Below are 21,575 nucleotides of genomic sequence, written 5' to 3'. Positions count from 1 at the left end.
TGAATGCCCAGTGCCTGACACACCTGTTCAACCAGTTGCCCTCGTTCTTTTTTTAAAACTTTCTGAGACGGAGTTTCACTCTTGTTGCCCAGGCTGGAGTGCAATGGTGCAATCTTGGCTCACTGCAACCTCCGCCTCCCGGGTTCAAGCGATTCTCCTGCCTCAGCTTCCCGAGTAGCTGAGATTACAGGCATGGGCCACCATGCTGGGCTAATTTTGTATTTTTAGTAGAGATGGCGTTTTTCCATGTTGGTCAGGCTGGTCTCGAACTCCCGACCTCAGGTGATCCACCCTCTTCGGCCTCTCTAAATGCTAGGATTACAGGCGCGAGCCACCGTGCCCAGCCTCGGTTGCCTTTTTCGACCTCTCTTTCTCCCCTGGGTGTGAGCTGTTGTCTGCTGTTGGTGCATTGTGTAATCTTTGGCAACATCCTTGTCCCTGCCTGTTACGGTGCATAGAACAGGGCCCATTTCTGCCTCTCTGGAAGGGCGCGCTAGAGTCTAGATACGTTGGAATATTATGTGTATTGACTTTAGTGTTGTCTCTCCCTTTAAGGAATGGGAGGTCCTCTGCCTTCCATGTAGTCACTACTGTTTCCATTCTACCATGTCGGCATCCAGCCTCTACCCCTTTGTTGCAAGAAAGAATAAATCTGATAAGAGGTACAGGAGAATCCCGAGACCTGGGACGTGTAGGGCAGATGTGCCCGCCTACACCGTTGTCTGGGAACCTAAAAACAACTCAGACACATGTTTTTACAACTTTTTTAATATATATTTTTATAAACAGGTCACGTGATAAAATAGCACAAGAAACACTTACCAAATATAAGGTTATATCTTCCGCATATACAGGAGAATGAGGTTGTTATGTACAATAAGAAAATGACTTTAGGGGTTGGTTGGTTTTGTTTTCCTCTCTCCCCTTAATTTTTCCTCCTACAGTCGTTGGAAATATCACAGCTTCAGTTGCATTAATACTTTGGGCAAATGGACAGCTGCCCCTCCCCACTAGGGGTTGTGGGGAGGAGGGGCTGGAGAAACTGGCTCCTGACCACTCAGCCCTGGAGCTTCCTGGGGCTGGCACTCCAGGGACAGGAAAATCTTTGGGCTGTTGATCTGTTTCTGATTCAACAGCATCTCTCTCTCTTTCTCTCTCTCTCTCTCACTCTCTTTCTCTCTCTCACTCTCTGGCTCTCTGGAAACTGGTTACTCTCTTCCAACCAGATAGGGAGTGTCCCAAGATTGGGTGTGGGTGCGGTATCTCCTGGGGCTCAAGGTTGGGATGGGAAGGGGTCCCAGCCCCCTCCTCAGCGACGGCTGAGATTTGCCAGCATCCTCCAGGACTTCCAAATGTCTCGGACCGACAGAGCACGGTCAGAGCCCATTTGGGCAGGCAGAGGTTTGGGAAGCTGGGGAGGGGTGAAGTGGTGGGGGAGCTAGAAAGGAGCCCTCCCTCCTTGGGGTGTCCAGGGTGTGCTGGCCACTGGAAGATTGGAGTCGCTGACCCAGTGCTGACCCTGACCCTTGGCTGGGTCCACTCTGCAGATTCCACCTGAGGAGACCCGCCCAGGGTGAAGCTCGGTGCCCAGGCCTGAACTGAGCCCGGCTGGGTGCAAGGGCTGAGGTGAGGTCGGCCCAGGCCTCTTTCCAGGCCTGAGGGTGGCTACAGCTCGGGGGCTTGCGAAGTGCCTGCGCCACCCCTGGGTTGAGGCCGACCGGAGTCAGCTGGGATCATGTTAATGACTCCAAGTGATCGCCAGCCCTTCTGCCCTCTCCCTGCCCAATTCTGTCTCAGCCTGGCCAGGGACCAAGGCCGGGTTTTGGGGCGGACAGGGGACTGCCCCACACAGCGGCGAGGAGGAGGAGAGGCCGCGTGGGTCAGGCTGGATGGGTGAGGAGGTGGGGGTGGGGCTTGGGCTCTCGGCGGCGGGCCATGGCTTTGGCGGTGGCCTGTTTCCCCTGACACCCCTCGGAGGGCTCCAGGCATGGTGCGGTGGAAGATGCAGGAAGCCCGTGGGGCTCTTCTGGGCCCGTGTCCTGGGGGACCCAGCCCCCTCAATGCCACTGGGCCCTGCCCGGGATGGGGGGACAGTGGGAAGACAGAGCGGGTGTGGCGGGGAAGGCGGTAAGGGCACAGTCTGGAGAGCTCAAAGCGCCCCCGCAAGGACCGAGCCCTGCCCCCCAAGCGGGAGGGCGAGCGAGTGATGGCGGCGGCTGTGGCTGTGGCGTGGCGGAGGGCGGCGTGCAGTGCGGGCACGAGGGGCATGCACAAAGTCCCCGAGTGTGCGTGCGTGCGTGGGGCGGGCCCACCCGCCGCCCCCCCCTGCCCGGGGCGGGGCGGGGAGGGCGGAGGGACCGAAGGTCGGGGCGGGGCTTTCCCTCGGCTCGCCCCGCCTCCCGCGCTGGGCCGGGGGCGCGGGGGCTCCCCCGGGCGCAAGGCGGGAAGAGGGGGCTCGGCGGCGCCCCGCGCCCCCGCCCAGGTCATGGCCGGGTTCCCGCGACCGGGGCGGGGGCCCCGCGCTACTCAATGACGAGGCAGCGGGGCAGGTGCTGCGAGAAGTACTTGAAGAGCTCGGGGGTGGCCCCGGGGCAGTTGGTCAGCTCCAGCTCCTCCAGCTCCTGCAGCTGCACCAGGCCCGACAGCCCGGTGGTGGTGAGCAGCGGGCAGCCTGCGGCGGGGTCAGAGGGCGGCTCAGTGCGTGCGGCCCAGGGCTCGGGCGGGGACAGCGGGGCCGCGTCTCCCTCCTCCTCCGCCTCGGACCCGGGACTGTGTGTCCGCGCCGGGTGTGAGTTTGCACAAGGACCGGGCAGGTTGGGCGGGTGGACTAAGTGGGGGTGGGTGGTCACTGCCAGCGTCAGAGCAGAAACGGGGGTCTCACCTGCCAGAGACAGGAGGCGCAGACTCCCCAGGGCCAGGAGGTGCTTCAGCCCGAAGTCTTGCACCTGTCGGGAGTGGAGGAGCGACTTAACGATTTCCGCTCGCACGGAGGCGGAGGGCACCCTGGGGTCCATGGAGGGCTAGGCGGGTTCAAGCCCAGGGTTCCTCAGTGCCCCCCGGAGCCGGGAGGCGGCTGGGAAGTGCTGGTGGGGGCCGCCGGGACCCCTGGGTTCCGCTTAGGTCGGCTGCTGGATAGGGAGGGGCCCCAGACTCTCCCAGGATCTGAGTGGGGCCGGGAGCTCTCCCCGCGCCCCCACCTCCCCGCCGATTCCCCAATCCCGGGGCATGAGAGCCGGTACCTGGCAGCACCATCGCAGGTAGAGGCTGCGGAGGGACGACATGGTGGACAGATAGCTGAGGCCAGTGTCCGTGATGCGTACACACCTGTGGTTGCACCAGAGGGGACCCCCACCTTCAAATCACCTGGCCCCGGCCCTCCCTCGTCTTCCTGGGAGTGCCCCTGGCGTGAATCCCTTCCTGCCCCACCCGGAGCAGCCGCTGGCGCCTCCTCGCTCCCACCCACCGGGAAGGACAGGGGTCCAGCCAACCCGTGCTGCGGTTCTGCCCACTCCCCAGGCGCTGTGCCTCCGAGGGCTCTGCCCACCGCGCCACAGCCCCGGCCCCGCCGGAAGCCCCCGTCCCTCGCCGGGTGCAGCCCCGCCCCGCTCCGCACCGCACCGTGCAGCCCCGCCCGGCCCCGCCCCGCCCTGTGCTACCCCGCCCGGCGCGGCCCGGGGGCGCGCACCTGTCGAGCACGAGCTCCTCCAGGCGGTGCAGGTCGCAGGCCACGTACTCCAGCGCCATGTCGGTGATGCGTGGGCACCACGAGAGGTCAAGGCTGCGCAGCTTGCGCAGGTTCTCGGCCACGAGCTCCACGCCGTCGTCGGTGACCTTGGAGCAGCCCGAGAGGCTGAGCGCGGTGAGGTTGGGCAGGCTGTGCACCACGTTGACCACGCCGTGGTTGGTGATCTCCCAGCAGGAGAGCAGGCGCAGCGTGTGCGTGCTGTGGCCCTGGCGCGCCGTGAAGTAGGCCAGCGCCGTGTCCGTCACGTGGTAGGCCTGCAGACTCAGCTCCGCCAGGTTGGGCAGCAGCTGCGAGATGGCCGCGATGGCGTCGTCGGCCACGTTGATGCAGTCACTCACGCTCAGCGAGGTGATGCGCGCGCTCAGGCTGGACCACAGCCCAGCCTCGGTGAAGTCGTTGCAGCCGGACAGCTCCAGACGCACCACGCCCTGCATCTGTTCAAGCATAACCTGCAGGCGGGCGGGCGCCGGGTCAGGATTGCAGGAGAAGGGGTGGAGCCCGCAGGGAGGAAGCAGTAGGGTGTAAACATGCAGGGAGCTGAACCCTGAAAACATTTGGCAGTGTGTGAGGAGGCGGGGCATCGGGACGAGAGCCCAGGGCCTGGCCAGGGCAGATGCCGTGGGCGTTGGCACCAGTGTTACAATTAGATTCCAGGCCCGGCTGCCAGGCGGCTCCTCTGACCTCTACTCCTAGGGATCCTTTCCCAGCTGCCCCTCAGCTCCCCCTAGCATCCTCCCTACCCTGCATTTGTATTTATTCATTCATTCATTCATTCATTCATTTTGAGAAAGAGTCTTACTCTGTTGCCCAGGTCCCAGGCTGGAGTGCAGTGGCATGATCTCAGCTCACTGCACCCCCGGCCTACTAGGTTCAAGCAATTCTCCTGCCTCAGTGTCCTCCCAAGTAGCTGGGACTACAGGTGCCCGCCACCAGGCCTGGCTAATTTTTGCATTTTTAATAGGAACAGAGTTTCGCCATGTTGACCAGGCTGGTCATGAACTCCTAACCTCAAGTGAGCAGCCTGCCTCCGCCTCCCATAGTGCTGGGATGACAGGCTTGAGCCACCGGGCCTGGGCCCTGCATTTAATCCACTGCCCTGCTGCTGCCATCTTGAAAATCTTGATTGTCTTTGAACAAGGGACCCACATTTTCGCTTTGCAAGGGGTCCCCCGTAGTCAGTCCTTCTTTCCCCCACCCCAAAGCCACCATCCTCTCCAGCCCCCACAGGGTTGCTGCTGCCCGCCCCTGCCCCCCAGCCCTGCCCTGTGCCCCCCACCACCCAGCCTGGGCGCACACCCCCCCACCCCAAAGCCACCATCCTCTCCGGCCTCCACAGGGTAGCTGCTGCCCAGCCCTGCCCCCCAGCCCTGTCCCCCCCCGAGCCTGGTGCACACCTCGAGGCCTGCGTCCGTGATGGTGGAGCGCTTGAGGCTCATGGCTTTGACACCCTTCTTAGAGAGCGCATAGTTGTCAATGAACTCACAGATGTCCAGGTCGGAGACGCCAACCAGGCAGAAGCCCTCGAAGCCTCTCGCGGCAAAGCCCTGCAGGTTCACGAACTCCTTCTCGCCACCAGGCAGCACGTTGTAGAGCTCCTTGGCGTGCAGCACCGGCGTGAGGCCTGCCCAGAACTTGGGCTGGTAGAGCACGCGCCGCCAGGCCTTGCACACCTGGGCCAGCACACACTTCTCGCAGGCCGAGAAGTACCAGAAGAGCCCATTGAGGATCTTCTCGTCCGTGGCCAGCGGCGGCCGCTCCGCTGGGGGCCCAGGTGCCAAGGCTGAGGCCGGTCCACCTGCCGGTGGGCACGGGCCCCCGGCCAGGGCAGCCCGGGGCAGTGGAGCAGCCAGGCTGGGTGGTGGGAGGGTGGGTGGGGGTGGTGGCTGGCAGGGGCGGTTCTTGGTGGCTGGTGTGCCCTTGGTGATGCTGGCCGCACCCAGGCCGTTGGGCTGGCCTGGCAGCTTCACCAGACCGTTTCGAGGCAAGCATGGAGGCTTGGGGTCGCCGTCGATGCCCGGGCTCGACATCTTCCTGGCACGCTCTGTGGATGAGGGCCGGGAGGGGGAGTGAGTCTGTTGCTGAATCTGGAAGGCTGGGGTTGGGGGTGGGTGCAGAGGGGCTCTTTCCCTCCTTGGGCGTCCCTATGGTGCTCTCGGAACCACCAGACAGAGAGGATGGGAGTGCCTGCCTCTCCCTCCTGGACTGTGTGCAGCAACAGGAAGCTGACCATGGCCACTCGTGGCACTCACTGGGCACCTACGGTATGCACTGAGCTCAACCTGCATTGCCCATGGACACCCTCTTTTTCTTTTTGAAACAGTTTCGGCCAGGCACAGTGGCTCACACCTATAATTCCAGCACTTTGGGAGGCCAAGGTGGGCAGATCATGAGGTCAGGAGATCGAGACCATCCTGGCTAACATGGTGAAACGCCATCTCTACTAAAAATACAAAAAATTAGCTGGCCATGGTGACGGGCGCCTGTAGTCCCAGCTACTTGGGAGGCTGCGGCAGGAGAATGGCGTGAACCTGGGAGGCGGAGCTTGCAGTGAGCCGAGATGGCACCACTGCACTCCAGCCTGGGCGACAGAGCGAGACTCCATCTCAAAAACAAAAAGAAACACAGTTTCACTCTTGTTGCCTGGAGTGCAGAGACACGATCTCGACTCCCTGCAACCTCTGCCTCCCGGGTTCAAGTGATTCTCCTGTCTCAGCCTCCCGTGTAGCTGGGAATACCTGGCTAATTTTGTATTTTTAGTAGAGACGGGGTTTCTCCATGTTGGTCAGGCTGGTCTCAAACTCCTGACCTCAAGTGATCCACCCGCCTCAGCCTCCCAAAGTCCTGGGATTACCGGCGTGAGCCACCATGCCTGACCGGACACCTTTTTGTCTGCCCAGTGAGGCCAAGAAACACCGACACTTTTTGGCACTTAGGTACCATGATGCCCATTTTACAGAGAAGAAAATGGAGGTGGACCTGGTGAGGCCAGGACTGCTCTCTTCACCTCTTCTGCTGTGCCATCCACTGTAGGTAACCACCAGGCCCACCCCTCTGGGCAGGCCAGGGGAACTGAAGGGAAGGGTCTGGGGTGGCCTCTGGCCCCTCCCCTGCAGGGTGACTGCACAGCTCTCAGGAGGGGCTCTGGTGCTGGCTCTGTAGCCACCCTCCACATGCACAGGAGCTTCCCTGGCTCAGAATCTACCCAAGGGGCTGGGTGCCGTGGCTGATGCCTGTAATCCTAGCACTTTGGGAGGCCGAGGCGGGTGGATTACAAGGTCAGGGGTTTGAGACCAGCCTGCCTAACACGGTGAAACCCCATCTGTACTAAAAATACAAAAATTAGCCAGGCTTGGTGGCAGGCTCCTGTAATCCCAGCTACTTGGGAGGCTGAGGCAGGAGAATCACTTGAATCCGGGAGGTGGAGGTTGCAGCGAGCCGAGATCACACCACTGCACTCCAGCCTGGGCAACAGAGTGAGACTTTGTCTCAAAAAAAAAAAAAAAAAAAAAAAGAAAAGAAAAAACAAACCCAGGCAAAGAAAGGGCAGGCATCTTCCTAGGGTTTGCCGTGGTGCGAGTATGGTTAGCCCTGGACACAAGCTGTCGCTTTAATCTTCTGCCCAATGAGAATGATGCTGTGATAACTGTACCCACTGCGCAGATGAGGAAACTGAGGCCAAGGCTGGGCAAACTGCCTGCCCGAGGTCATGGCCAGATAAGTGGTGAAGCCAAAGTTTGGGCAGAGCTGGCTGAGGAAGGCCATGTGGAAGTTATCTTCAGGCCAGCCACATCCACGCACAGGGTGGGGTAGGACCAGTTCTGGGCACCCTCCTCAGGCCTCCAGTCTATGAGTGGGTGGCAGGGGGCACTGGGCACAGCCACGGAAAGGAGAGGTGGGACCCTCACTGTGCCTCCATCTGCTTCGCAGTCCGGATCTCCTGCCACCCCCACCCCGACATCCGGGGAGGAGGTAGAGCCCCTGGGGTCACACGCCCTGCCCTTGAAATGGGCCCCACCCTGGCTCTGTGGTCTTGACAAGCCACTTCCCTTCTCTGAGCCTCAATTTCCTCACCTTGAAGCCTGGGGAGGTGACGGTACCTGCTTCCTTAGGGCATTGCAAAGTGCAGGAGCTCAGTGCGTGGCTCATAGCAAGGGCTGGGAGAGTGACATCTGAGCCCCATGGCCCCATTCCAGGGCAAAGCAAGATGCATCTTCCCCAGTCTTAGGTGACTCCAGGACTAAGCCTGAAGCCTCATGCAGGTCCTGCCTTCCTGCCCCAAAATCTCAGAGGAGGGGCCAAAGCCACTCCCAGCCCACCCTGCCCCCTCCTGCCACGACCTCACTGGGAGGTCCCTTGGAGCCACCAAGTGGGTGTCTGAGAGTCTCCCACAAAAGTTCCAAGGCTTGGGGTGGGCCCTGGAATATGCAGACTCTCAGGAAGAGGACGGCTCAAATCCTTCTGGCTGAGTGTCCCTTCTGGGGCTACAGGGCCTGGCCAGCTCCACCACAGAGAGTGGCGGGGTCTCGGACGGCACTGCAACCCCAAGGCCCGCAGCCCATTCTCCATAATCTGGTCAGGGCAGAGGGGAGGCAGGGAGGCAGTGGGAGGTCCTGCCCTGCTCTTCCCAGCACCAGGCCCCCACATTGGCTTCCAAGCCCCAGACAGGGCCAGTCTTGCCACCGGTCTACATCTGGGGAGGGGGTGTAGACCGGGCGGGACCAGGGGTCTCGCCAGAACACGTGGCGCTCATGGCCGAGAACCCAGCTTTGGGTTTAAAGTCCTTCCTGCCCTAATGGCAGGAGCCCCAGCTCCACCCTCTGTACCATCTCCCCCTCCCCAAGGTGTCATTCGCGTCCTGGAAGGTGGGGCCGGGCCCTCCACAGAGGAGGCACCCACAGCTGGTGACCCCCATCATGTGCCCATGATCAGAAGGCGCGGCCTCCCGGAGGCTGACATCGTTTGCAAGGGCCGGCTGGGGTCGGCACATGTTCCGACCTCACGGCCGCCCTTAGGGGTGGAGGGGTCGCTACCTCAGGTTGCGAGTAAGGAACACGAGGCTCTGAGGAGTGAATTCGCCCCAGGTGTCCGGGGCGGCCTGGCGCGGGGCTGCCTCGGTTCCCTCCCAGAGCCGGGGAGAGGGGATATCGCAGGATGCCGGCGCCCGAGGGGGCAGCACCAGGCCCGGGGCAGCACCAGGCCCACGGCCGCCCCAGTCGAAATATCCTCCGTGCCCCTAGAGCGGGGACCCTCGCTCCCCACACCCGGAAGCGCCGCCTTCACCGCCAGGGACGCCTGGGCCTCGGCAGATCCCGCCAGCCGGGGCGTCACCCGCGCCAGCACCATGGACAGCGGCCGCCCCAGCCGCGCGCTCAGGACCAGGCCCGGGCCGGCTCCACCGCGGACAGCAGCGAGGTCGGGGCAGCCCCGCAATCCCCAATCCGGGCAACCCCCGCTCAGCAGGGAGGGGCCCCGGGGGCGAAGGGTGGGGGAGAAGCCGGGAAGGATCCGGAGGAGGCGGCGGGGGCGGCGCCAGGGGCGGAATAATCCCGGAGCAGTGCCGTTTTAGGTTGAAAACGCTCCCAGTCATGGGCCTGCACGTGGAGCGCCGGGGCTGGGGGAGGCATTCGCAGGGCTCCTTTCCCGCCCCGCTCGGGAGCTCACGTTTGCCGGCGCCCACAGTCCCGTCCCCACCTCCACGCCTCAGGGTCGCGATGGAGAAATCAAGCCGCACTTTGAGAGCCCACAGGAGGGAGGGGACAGGCTGAGGAGCGGCCGTCCGGGTACGGGTCCGGGGCCTGGCTTCCCTCATCCACACCCGCAGCGCTGCCAGAAGGCGCTGCTCTGCCTGTGGTCAGCTCTCGACCCGTGTGCTTGGTGGGAGCTGCATCCCCGCACAGGCAGCCCCACTGCTCCCCAATCTCGCGTCCACGTTCCTGCCGGCCCCCGCTGCTCCTCACACTCCCGGCTTGACTGACTCAGCCCGAGAATCCCCCACCCCGTAGCTCAAAAATGCAAACAGCCACACACTTTGGCCCAGGCATGGGCGCTGTGGGAGAAAGCTGAGCTCACAGTGGAGACTGGGGTCTTTCTGCTCCTTAAGCGAGAAGTCCCTGGGGGCTCAGACAAGGGCCCCTCTGCCTGGCCCTGGCCCCACCCACCCAGCCAGACGGTCACCAAGGAGCCGGTTCCCATGGCTCACAGAGCCCCCTTTCCTGCTTGGTGACTGTGAGAGCCCTCGTTCCACCCAGAGGGGCTCGGACGACCTGCGTGGGCTGCTAGGGACTGCCTCTCCCTTTAGGGACAAGCAGCCTGGGTGCTAATACGGGGAGGGGAAGAGGCTTGTTAAGAAGGTGGCCATGCCTGCACCATCCTCAGCCTCAGCCCCTGTGGTGCTGGCTCAGCTTGAAGTGGAATTCTGTCGAGGCTCCTGGGCTCAGCCCAGGGGAAAGAGAGAGAGGTGGCCGCACCTCTGCTGTCTTGTCCTCAGCAGCCTGAGCCTGGCCTGGGAGCTGCTGGGGAGAGGTGACCGTGGCCTCTGTGTCCTCCCCAGGGGACGCAGTGTGAAGCGTGTGGCCAGAGTGAGCCTAGAGAGCACGGTGGGGCCCGGGTGCTCCTGGGGGCCCCCACATGTACATGTACAGCGTCCAGGCTGACCATTCCCAGACGGCCATGCGGAGGCCCCACAACAGCTACCTCTTCTTTGAACCAAGTCACTGAGCCCAGAGACCTCAGCTCCTGCCCCTTCCCAGCCCCGGTGCCACAGCCCAGCCATGCCATTCCTCCTCCCCTGCCCCTCTGCCTGGGCACACGCTGTTCCCCCTGCTTGCCTGGCAGGGTTTCCCTGCCTTTTAGCCCTGCAAGCTCTTCTCCTCCATCCTTCAGCTCCTGGTGTGAGGTGGCCCCTGCCTCCTGCTCTGGGACCCCCAGCTCTTGAGAAAGCGTCTCCAGGGTCTTGCAATCACACGGGTCATCATCACTGTCCACCTGGGGTCTCTCCTCCTGGCCTGAGGACTTGAGGACAGACAGCACCAACGTGCATGGCCTCTGCATGTTCGTAGAATGAATGAATTAGGGAATGAATGAATGAATGGGGAATGCGACCCCGCTAGCTCGGTCACGCAGAAAGGGGTGCAGCTGCCAAGGCCCCCGGAGGGCTGATGGAGGATTGGTGAAATTTAGGAAGAGGCCGGTCAGCAGGGAAGGCATAGCTCGGGAAATTAATCCGGATCGTGCCATGGCCAGTGTCTGCGGGGAGAGTGGCCTCTGGGGTTGGGACTAGGTTGGTACCTGAGTCACTGAGAGGGCTCCCAAGACCCCGGGGCTGGGGTGGGCCTTGGAATACACAGAGCCTTCAGATGAGGAGGGCCCATCTCCTTTTCAGCCGGCTCCCTCTTGAGGAGCTGCGGGGCTGAGGAAGTGGCTGCCCGTGCTCCACCATCTGGCCTGAGCCAAGAGAGGGAAGGGGGTCCTCCTGCCCTGCTCTCCCTGGCACCACACGCACCCCTCCTCTGACCCGCCAGAGTCCTTCCTTCACACACTGCCTAACCAGGAGTGGGGAAGCAGAGCTTGCAGAGGGATTTTCCAGAAGTTACATAGAGCTAGGACTGGCTCCAAGAACCCTGGGGGTGGCTGATTCCCTCTACCTGAGTCCTGGCCAGGTGTAACTCACAGGGTCCTCGCTCTGCCCTGTTCTGCCTCATGGGGTCTCAATGCCTTCCTGCTGGGTCCTGGGCTGGTGGTCTCTCCAAATACTGCCCTCATCCTGCAGGGTCCCTGCCACGGCACTGCATTCCTTGCAGAGGCTGCACACCACGTGCCCACCCTGGGACGTCCTTCTTTTGGACGCATGCCTGGAAACCTCACCCCTCAGCGCCCCCACTTTGAAGGTCTCTTCCCCCATCTCTGGTGCCCCCATCTCTGTCAGCATCAGACTGGGGCCTAGCCTAACCAAACACTCAGCCCTCACAGAACCTCACGGACCACTGAGCCCTGCCCACGGAGGGCCTTGGAGCTGGGCAGGGCCCTGGTGGCCAGAGAAATGCACACTGGGCTCCATCTGCAGCGGCAGCCCCAGAGCCTGGGTGACAGCCGTGGTGGCTGGGGATTGGGGACAGGGTGCAGGCTGACACATTCCGTGGCAGCCCCGTGATGCAGGCACACCCGTGTCCCTGCCACTTGGCACGTGGCACAGCGGCAGAGCTCCTCTCCCACCCCCAGTTTGAGATGCTTCTGGGGGTGCACCAGGGGCTGTGAGGAGGGGCACCATGGCCCAGCAGGCACGTGGCCTCAAGAGAAACCCGTGTTGCTGCCCCAGCAGACTGAGGGCCCATGGTCAAGCCCAGGGCAGCTCAGCCTTGCAGGCTGGACACCCTGGGGAGTGGGTGCGGGGATCCAGGCCTCATCTCGCCCCTGCTTGGAAGAGCATGAGCACTCTCAGAGGCAAGGCCTGGACCCCTAGTGCCTACTGCTCCAGGCAGCTGCCACAAACCATCACCCCTCTTTCCTGCCCAGTGAAGGAATGAGGCCTGAACCCACACACTGCAGCCAGTTTGGCCGTTGGCTCCTCCTGCACCACTGGTGTGGAAGGCTCAGGTCACCTGCTCACCCACAGAGCTCCCTTCACTGCCACCCGTCATGGGAGGCACAGCAGTGGGTGCCCACATGCAAGGAGATGGGGTCTTCGGGTGGCTGAACAGTGCCACCTGGGTGGGACATCCCTAACTCTCGGCAACATAGGGCTTCCTGGGTCCATGTCCAGCTGGTTCAAGGGCCCCGTCCCTCCCACCCACGAAGCCGTTTGTGTCCTTCTCATCAGTGGGAGGTAGGACTCGTTCAGCCACCCCGGAATTGGGTGTGAGCTGGAGGCGGTGAGTCTGTCGATGGAGGGGCTGAACTCATGGGTCTGGCCCCAGGTGAGGGGCAGTTGGGGTGGCAGGGAGCAGGGAGTAGAGCAAGTGAGTCCTAGGGCCCCCCACACAGCCGCGTTTGCAGCTGGGCCTTGAATTTCCCTCCCCTCCAGGCGGCTCCAGGTCCAGCCCTGTGTCCACCTCTGGCCAGGCCAGCCAGGTTCCACTAGGCCTCTGCCCTGGCCCAGGAGACAGAAAACCCCTCAGTCTCCTGGCCTCACCCAGGCCTTCTGCTCCAAGGCTGCTGTCCAGCACCCCGCCGAGGGGGTGGGCTGGGAGAGGGCCCTGTGTCCAGGGAGGCCTGAGCTGCCCCTGGCCATTGGGCCCTCGGATGCACGGGTGTGGGGGAAGGGCCTGAAGGAAGAGGCAGGTGAGGTGGCCTCCGCCATCTGCTCCTCCTGCGGAGGGCAGGCTGCCCGAACAGAGCCTGGAGCCTGGGAAGGGCCTGGAGTGGCCGCTGGGCCGTGAGTTCCTGAGGCTGCCAGCGCAGCCCTCTCTCCTTCTGAGGTGATGGGTGGGGAACTCTCTCCACCCACCCAATCCCTAGGAGGACACGGGACCCCTCCCGGGCAGATCTGAAGGTGCCGTTTCCCTTCTGAGGCCTCCAACCTTGGCCAAGGCCCGGTCCCGCCTCCAGAACCAGGAAGGTGCCAGCCTCGCCCCACCCTCCCCCTCCCGCGGGCGGTAGCTCAGCGCAGGCCCCAGGTCCAGAAGCCGCCCGCCCGGGGAGGGCCGCCCCGCAGGCCGCACATCCACGCGACCCCCGTGCAGTTTAACGGTCTCTGGCCTGTCACTTAGGTCCCGGGGCGCCCTCTGAGCCCACCAGGCGCCCGGGGTGGAGGCCGGGGGCCTACAATTCCTCCTTTCGGCGTCCCAGGTGGCACTGACCCTCAGCCCCGGCAAAGTGGCCAGCGGGGAGTGGCCCTCTTCCAGGCCAGGGGCCGGGGCGCGGGGCTGCGGGAAGGCCAGGCAGGGACCGAGGCCCAGCGGCCGCGGGGGAGGTGGGGAAGGGGCTGCTGTTATGTAAGCCCTTCCCGGGCGGCGACGGCGCGGCTCCCACCCCCACCCCGCCCCCTCCTCATTGTGGCCGCCGCGGAGGTGCGGCCTGGCCCCCTCCCCGCCTCGCAGCCCGGCCGCACGCGCACCTTACCTCGGCCCGGGCTCCTGGCTCATGCCACGCTGTCCGCCGGGCGATCTCCCGTCATGGGGAGCCCGGCATGGGCGTCGGCGCGCGGGGGCCGCCGGGGTGCTGGACTGGCCGGCAGGGCCCGGCCGCGCCCTGCGCCCCGCGTCCCGGCCTGGCCGGGCCCCCTCGGCAGCGCACGGAGACGAGCTCCCCGGTGGGAGAGGATCGGCCGCCCCAAGCCTCCCACCGGGGAGGCTGAGGCTGTGCCCAGATAAATAAGGCCGCTTTGCAGGGAACCAGGCGGGCGCCTCCTCTTCCCCTCGCCCTCCCCGCGCTCCTCCGCGGCCGCCGCCGGCGCCGCGCGCGCCCCCCGCCCGGCCCCAAACGCCGCGCCCTCGCGCGCTCCCGGCGTGGGGAGCCAATCCGGGTTCGCGAGCCCGGGCGGGGGCGCCGAGAACGCCGAGCCCCGCCCCCGCCCCGCCCCGGCCCCCGCGCGCGGCGCGCTCCCGGCACGGCGTCCACGAGCACGCGCCAGGCCCGGCACGCGCCCCCGCCCCGCTCACCGCGGGCACCCGCACAATAACAAACCCTGGCGCGCGGCGGGCGGGGAGGGCACGGGAGGCAGAAGGGAGGGCGAGGGGAGGCGGGAGAGCAGGCGCCGGCGGGTGGCCCCGGGGTCCGGAGTCCTATGGGGACGGGGGCGGCACCGCGCGTTCCGGCCCTTGGCCACCACCTGGGGAGGCGAGGAAGGCGAGACCCGGCCCAGAGGAGACAAGGTGGTCAGACCCCGGTCTCTGGACCCTCCCGCCCAGCCAGCGGCAAGGGCCCTTCACAGCCCTCACACCCCCCGCGCACCTGCTGCGTGCCCGGCCGGCCGGAAGCCCCTCATTGGAGACCCTGGCACACCCGCAGAGCGCGAAAACAAGTGACTGCACGGATCAGTTCAGATAGTGACAGTGAAAGCACCCGAGGGCTTGCGGTGGTGACTTCTGGCGGGGGCGTCCTGAGGGTGCCCCACTGGAGCTGAGACCCCCCCACGGTGCGAGGGAGGGATGGCTCGGGAATGGGGGTGCAAAGATCCGAGGAGCCTGGCAAGTTCCCTCGGGAATAAACTGGAGGCTGGAGGCGGCGGCTGCTGCAGCCCGGGGCAGGGGTGGGGCGCGCTAGTTTAGGTGGAGGACTCGGTGGGGACCGCTGTAGACCCCAGACGCCCCAACAGGCTCAGGGCAGGTGAATGGAGGCCAATGGCGCCCTATCCTGGGGTCTCCTGGGAGCAAGGCCGTGGGAGGGAGCAGGTGTGGGGAAAGCAGAGGGGGTCTTTGCTCCGGGAAAGAGCTACAGGGCTGAATGGGGCCCCTGAGAGTATCTGAATAGGAGTGAAACCAGCTGCTGTCCCAGCGTCCTGATGGGAAGCCCGGCCGGAGGGGCTGGTGTGAGGCCTGGGGTCAGCGGGAAGGAGGGTCAGACTGACGGCACCCTGACTGGGTCCCGGAGTGGGGGTGGTTCTGTGCTTGCTGTGGGGGCGCCACTGGGTCTACCTGGGGTGAGCGCAGCAGCTGTTCTGTGTAAGTCTTACCCGGTACCTGGGTACTGACCAAAGAAGTTGCCCGGCGTGGGGCAGACAGGACGAGCCCCGTGAAGACAGTTGGGGCAACAGGGGAGCGGCGGTCCAACCTATCCGGGCGTCTCCGGTGCGTGGTCTGGCAGGCTGGCCCTCAGGCAGCAGCTTCCACCCCACTGCGAGCAGGCGTGGACCGCCCCCAATAGGGTTTTACCTCCTGCCTGGGGCTCTCACCCCACAGCAGGTGCCAGGGCCTTAGGCAGAGAACAAGCTGTGCTTGTGTTGAGTCCCAGCTGGGGCTGGAGCCGGACACACCCCAAGCGCACAGGGCGGGCCAGACACACCCCAAGCGCACGGGGCGGGCCGGACACACCCCAAGTGCATAGGGTGAGCGTGGGAGTCAGGCATTTGGGTCATGCAACCCTGGCGAGGCCCAAGAAGCTAGCCCTGCCTGTGGGGCATCTGAGCAGGGAAGAGTGAGTGGAAGATATCACAGAAAGGCCAACCGCAGTCCTCCAAAGCTGTGACCCCCCCTACCCTCCCCCTCTGTCACCAGCCGTGACCCACCAACCCTCCCCCTGTCACCAGCCGTGACCCACCAACCCTCCCCCTGTCACCAGCCATGATCCACCTACCCTCCCTCTCTGTCACCAGCCGTGACCCACCAACCCTCCCCGTCACCAGCCGTGACCCACCAACCCTCCACCTCTGTCACCAGCCGTGACCCACCTACCCTCCACCTCTGTCACCAGCCATGACCCACCAACCCTCCCCCTCTGTCACCAGCCGTGAACCACCTACCCTCCCCCTCTGTCACCAGCTGTGACCCACCTACCCTCCACCTCTGTCACCAGCCGTGAACCACCTACCCTCCCCCTCTGTCACCAGCTGTGACCCACCTACCCTCCACCTCTGTCACCCCACCTGTGCCGGGCAACTTTGTCTGTCTCCACCATGGCTGGTGGCAGCTACTTCCCCACTGGTCTCTCCACCCCTCTCCCATCTCCTTTTCTCCCCAGGGTGCAGCGGGGTCATTTTGCTGTGCAGTCATGGTCCCGTTCTTCCCAGGGCCCTGTCCATTCTTTGCTGCAGTCTGCACAGCCCTGAGTGCCTGGCACGGCTGGCGCACAGCCTCGCTCTATACCTGGCCCCTTCAGGATGAAGCTTCAGCCACACTGGCCTTCCTCTGGGGCCAGGAGAGTGCCCCATCCCTCACCTGGAGCACTCCTCCCTTCACCTGGAGCTCCCCTCCCTTCACCTGGAGCACCCCTCCCTTCACCTGGAGCACTCCTCCCTTCACCTGGAGCACTCCTCCCTTCACCTGGAGCACTCCTCCCTTCACCTGGAGCACCCCTCCCTTCACCTGGAGCACCCCTCCCTTCACCTGGAGCACTCCTCCCTTCACCTGGAGCACCCCTGCAGCACCCCTCACCTGGAGCACTCCTCCCTTCACCTGGAGCACCCCTGCAGCACCCCTCACCTGGAGCACTCCTCCCTTCACCTGGAGCACCCCTCCCTTCACCTGGAGCACTCCTCCCTTCACCTGGAGCACCCCTGCAGCACCCCTCACCTGGAGCACTCCTCCCTTCACCTGGAGGACCCCTGCAGCACCCCTCACCTGGAGCACTCCTCCCTTCACCTGGAGCTCCCCTCCCTTCACCTGGAGCACTCCTCCCTTCACCTGGAGCTCCCCTGCAGCACCCCTTACCTGGAGCACTCCTCCCTTCACCTGGAGCACCCCTCCCTTCACCTGGAGCTCCCCTGCAGCACCCCTCCCCTGGAGCACCGCTTCCTGGAGCATTTCCTCATGTGGAGTAGCCCTCCCTTAGAGAACCCCTCATCTGGAGCACTCCTCTCCTGGCCCCTTGCCTGGAGCACTCCCTTGCCACCTGTACCTGGGTGACTACTTGCCTTTCAGACCTTGGCGAATGTATTCTCCCCTAGGTGCCCTCCCTCAGGTAGACAGGGCCACAGACTGGTGTCGTCACCTCCCCAGCACCAAGGACCTTCTTTTCTCAGCGTGTGTCTGCCTGGTGTCTGATGGTGCGTTTGATGAGCTATTGGCTGACTGTGCCGGCTGAGGGCCAGGGTGGGGTCTTCAGCCCCACCACTCTGTCCCTGGGCACGGAGCCTCCAGCTCAGTACGTCACAGGTGCATGGCAAATTTGGCGAATGAGGGAGAGAGTGATGCGTCAGTAGCATGAAAGGTGACTGGCACCAGCAGTTTGGATCACCTCCTGTGGCGGGAGGCCCATTGTAGAGGATACCTTTGAAGAACGGCTCCCACCCCAGATGGAAGTGGCTTGGACAAAGGGGGCTGCGCAGCAGACTTTGGTCTCCTCTGGGGGATGTGGATACCGCTCAGGCCTGCACCCCTCCATTGGTCCTGGATACTGATATGGGAGGCGGTATGTGCCTGGGCTCCGGTGGGCACCTGGAGCACCCCTCACCTGGAGAAGCCTCATCCAGAGCACTCCTTTCCTGGAGCACCCCTCACCTGAAGCACTCTCACCTGGATCACCCTCACCTGGAGCAACCCCTCACCTGGAGCACTCTCACCTGGAGCATCCTCACCTGGAGCACCATCACCTGGAGCACCCCTCACCTGGAGAGCCCCTCTCCTGCAGAACCCCTACCGGGAGCATCCTTCACTGGGACCACCCCTTGCCTTGATGCCTGAGCACTGACGAGTCTCCCTCAGGTGGCTGGGAGGGCACTCTGGAGCCATGGGGATGAGGACCAGAGGCTGCTGGTACATCTTGCCCTGAGACTTTGGAGGACTGTAAGGGGACCCACATTCACTTCAGCTCTGCACCTGTGGTGAGATCCCCACACTGGAGAGCAAAGCGATTGCTCCGGGGGCCAGATGGCCACACCACCGTCCCCCCCACACTGCCCCTGCCCCCTGCCCAGAGCACAGCCCGAGAGCACCCGGGATCATCCATGTGAGGCAGCAGGCTGTGGGTGTGTTTGGCTGTCCCGGCCCCTCCACAGCCAGAATGGGCACCCATAGGCATGAGAACCTCACAGCCATTGGGGGTGCCCTGAGTGCCATGGGCGGTGGGGTTTCTCTGATGCCCTCCAGCTCTGCTCCCTGCCTGGCCCACCCCCTATCAAGGCTAAGGATGACTCAGGGCGCAGCCATCACCATAGCAACACGCGTCGCCTAGCAATGGCGGTCTCCCGGCAACGGTTGTCTCCTAGCAATGGGATATTTTCCTGGGCCTTGGCTGGAGCCCGGCAGTTATTTTTAGCTCCGCAGCAAATCAGTCAGCAGCTGCATTTTCGGCTCCTTGAAGAGATGCGAGGTGTGTGTGTGTGGGGGGGGGTGGGTCTCTCGGCAAAGGGAGGAAAGCATCCCGAAGACGAATCTTGCTGCTGTGGGCCCGGAGGTGCAGGCCTGTGGGTGGGCGAGGCCGGATCCTGCCTGTGCAGGGGGGCAGGTGGCCGGTGGAGGGGAGCCAGGGGTTGTGCAGGCTGTCTGGATGAGTTGGCAGCTAGGACTATGTCCTTGATGGGCCCCCAAGCACCCTGAGTCTCATAGGTCAGCTGGGTAGAGGGGACGCAGGCCAGTGCTCACATTTGCACTATCAGAGCGTGTTTCTGGGTGGCCCAGGGTCTGGCAGGCTCTTGGCACCCACTGCCCCTCAGTTGTAGGAGCCATCTTCACTGTCCCAGACCCCAGCTCCACCCAGGGAGGGGGCAGCAGGGTGGCCAGCAGAGCAGCACGTTTGGCCAATCCCGTGCAGGGCTCAGCTGGGGACACAGGAGGGGCTGGCTTCAGGTCAGCCCACACCTCTCTCCTCGCTCTGCTGCCAGTGAATGGAGACACAGGCGGGGGTCTTGGCCTGCGATCTGACCCTTCTTTCTAGGCTTCCTCCCCATTTCCCAGGGGACTCTGTTCGCTGGCACATCCAAACTCCCCAACTCCCTCAGGGCCGATGGCCTGAGTGGGGCCGGCCTTACCCGCCTCCCCTTTGCAGCAGCTCAAAGACTCTGAGGCAGATGGAGCTTCAAGCAAACAAGGAGCCCCCAGGGCTCACCCTTTGTGCTTCCTGGTTTACTCGAAGTTCCATCTGCCTCAGGGCCTTTGCCCCTCTGCTCCCCAGGGTTGGGGCTCCCTTCCTGCCCCCTCCCATCAACTCCCCTCATCCTTGGTGTTGCTCCCCCAGGGCCCCAGCCAGCCCAGCTCCTGCCCTGGCTGTGACAGCTCCTATTCTGTGCCTGGCACTGTGGTTTCCCCATCGAGTTGTTCGGCACTCTGTGGGGCAGCCACCTGTCCGCAGCCGCTCCCCTGCCGGACGTGGGGCTGCCTGTGCCAGGCAGTGCTGGGGCCCAGTTCATGGCGAATGCAGCATTGGTGTCCTCCACCAGCCAGGACCTGTGTTTGGGGGGAGAACGCAGTAGCCGAAGGTGGGAACCATGTGGCAGTGACCAGGGTCTCGACCGCCCCCACCCCAGCACCCCCTCAGGCTGCAGCTCCAAGGGCCCTCTGGGCAAGCCAGGAACAGAAACCAAGTCTCAGGCTTCGGGACAAGCTGTGAGGCTGGCTGCCGTGCCTTGGGCTGGGGGGCCTTGTGATATGGCATCTGTGTTTGGCCACGGCCAGGCTGACCCGCAGGCGGGGGAGATGATTGCCCCAGCCTCTGCAGTCTCCAGGGGCGGCCTCACGCGCCAGGCCCAAGGTTCCAGAAACAAAACCTAAGGGAAGTTCTTCCTTCTGTCTGACTTGAGTACGTCTTGCTGCTGTCGTTCTCGTTCTGACTTGGGTGGAAATGGAGAGAGGCCCCTTCTGGGGTTTCAGGGTACTGGAGGGTCTGGGGCTTGGGGCACTCGAGGGGGCCCCCAAACAGCACCGACAGCCGGGGCATCACCTAAGCTTGGGGGTGCCTTCCAGGCACTCCTCTGCCCAGCCACCCCCCACTTAGTCTGCTGGTATTTACTGAGCACCAGCACCCTGGCAAGTTGGGTCCTGTACCCATAGCAACTGAGGCCAGACTCGGCCTTCCAGGCCCCTCCTGTAGGCAGCAGAGCAACAACTGACGCCAGGTGCTTTCCTGGGTGGGGCCAGGGGCTGAGGAGAAGGGGTGTGTGTCCAGGGCTTCTCCTGTGGGTGGCTGCATTGGCACCGGATCCCCAGAGATGAGGCTGGGGAGGAGGCAGGGACGCCCAGGGTTGAGGCGTCAACTTGGGGCCAGGCATGTGCCCTTCCAGACCAGGTCACCCCAGGAATCCCTCCCTCCAACCACAGACACTAGCCCCTCTGGGGGAGGCCTGGGGAGAAGTCCAGGGCCCAGGCTGTCAGGAGGGTGTCTGGGGCTGACCCTCACGCCGCCACCAGAGGGCGCCTGGAGCCCACCGTGCCGACCCGGGGTCTGCCGTCCGACCCGTGTGCCTCTCCCCACCTCTGCGAGCACCTCATGTGCCCAGCCCCAGGCCGAGTCTACCGTTTAACCTTTACGATTTTTATATTTTCTTTATTTTTTAATTTTTATTGAGACAAGGTCTCCTCTGTCGCCCTGGTTGGAGTGCAGTGGTGCAATCACACTCACTGCAGCCTCACCCTCCTGGGCTTAAGAAATCCTCCTGCCGCAGCCTCCCAAAGTGCTAAGACTACAGGCATGAGCTGCTGCACCCAGCTAATTTTTGTACTTTTAGTGGAGTTGGGGTTGCACCATGTTGGCCAGGCTGGTCCTGAACTCCTGATGTCAAGCGATCGTCCTGCCTCAGCCTCCCAAACTGCTGAGATTACAGGCATGAGCTGCCACGCCCGGCCTTAATTTTTATGTAATTAATTAATTAATTAACTTTTTTGAGACGGATTCTCGCTCTGTCACCCAGGCTGGAGTGCAGTGGTGTGATCTCAGCTCACTGCAACCTCCACCTCCCGAGTTCAAGCGATTCTCCTGCCTCGGCCTCCTGAGTAGCTGGGACTACAGGCGTGCGCCGCCACGCCCAGCTAATTTTTGTATTTTTAGTAGAGACAGGGTTTCACCATGTTGGCCAGGCTGGTCTCGAACTCCTGACCTTGTGATCTACCTGCCTTGGCCTCCCAAAGTGCTGAGATTACAGGTGGGAGCCGCTGCGCCTTGCCAATTTTTATTTTTAATTATAAGGTATACATCATAACATCTACCATTTTACCCATTTTAAAATGTGCAGTTCCATACTGTTGAGTACATTTATGTTGTTGTGTAATCAAGCTCCAGCATTCTGTCCCCATTAAGCCCCAACCCC

General features: G+C 63.4%; 2 protein-coding genes across 2 annotated transcripts; one reads left to right on the top strand and one right to left on the bottom strand.

Moving 5' to 3' along the window:
* Positions 1-750: 750 nt before the first annotated feature.
* On the bottom strand, positions 751-14,116 carry FBXL16 (F-box and leucine rich repeat protein 16). Its single transcript, XM_055243779.2, has 6 exons — positions 13,802-14,116; positions 5,140-5,786; positions 3,686-4,194; positions 3,240-3,324; positions 2,882-2,945; positions 751-2,671 (listed from the first exon to the last, which is right to left on the bottom strand). Exons 2-6 carry the CDS (start codon positions 5,770-5,772, stop codon positions 2,523-2,525), a joined length of 1,440 nt encoding a protein of 479 aa, XP_055099754.1. The 5' UTR covers positions 5,773-5,786; positions 13,802-14,116; the 3' UTR covers positions 751-2,522.
* A 1,901-nt stretch (positions 14,117-16,017) lies between these two features.
* Positions 16,018-17,167, top strand: LOC134732398 (uncharacterized). The gene has a single exon (XM_063617064.1). The coding sequence runs from the start codon at positions 16,388-16,390 to the stop codon at positions 17,165-17,167; it is 780 nt and encodes a 259-aa protein (XP_063473134.1). The 5' UTR covers positions 16,018-16,387.
* The last annotated feature ends 4,408 nt before the right edge of the window (positions 17,168-21,575 follow it).

Source organism: Symphalangus syndactylus, chromosome 14, assembly GCF_028878055.3.
Source record: "Symphalangus syndactylus isolate Jambi chromosome 14, NHGRI_mSymSyn1-v2.1_pri, whole genome shotgun sequence".
Lineage (NCBI taxonomy): Eukaryota > Metazoa > Chordata > Mammalia > Primates > Hylobatidae > Symphalangus > Symphalangus syndactylus.
This window is presented reverse-complemented; position numbering and strand designations above follow the sequence as displayed.

Bases quoted from the DNA above. Each gene is read 5' to 3' on its own strand.
- FBXL16 (XM_055243779.2), bottom strand. From the start codon at position 5,772: ATGTCGAGCCCGGGCATCGACGGCGACCCCAAGCCTCCATGCTTGCCT. The intron at 4,195-5,139 runs GTGTGCACCAGG...GCCCGCCTGCAG, and splicing joins TCACGGACGCAGGCCTCGAG to GTTATGCTTGAACAGATGCA. The intron at 2,672-2,881 runs GTGAGACCCCCG...ACCCCGCCGCAG, and splicing joins GCGCCTCCTGTCTCTGGCAG to GCTGCCCGCTGCTCACCACC.
- LOC134732398 (XM_063617064.1), top strand. From the start codon at position 16,388: ATGGTCCCGTTCTTCCCAGGGCCCTGTCCATTCTTTGCTGCAGTCTGC.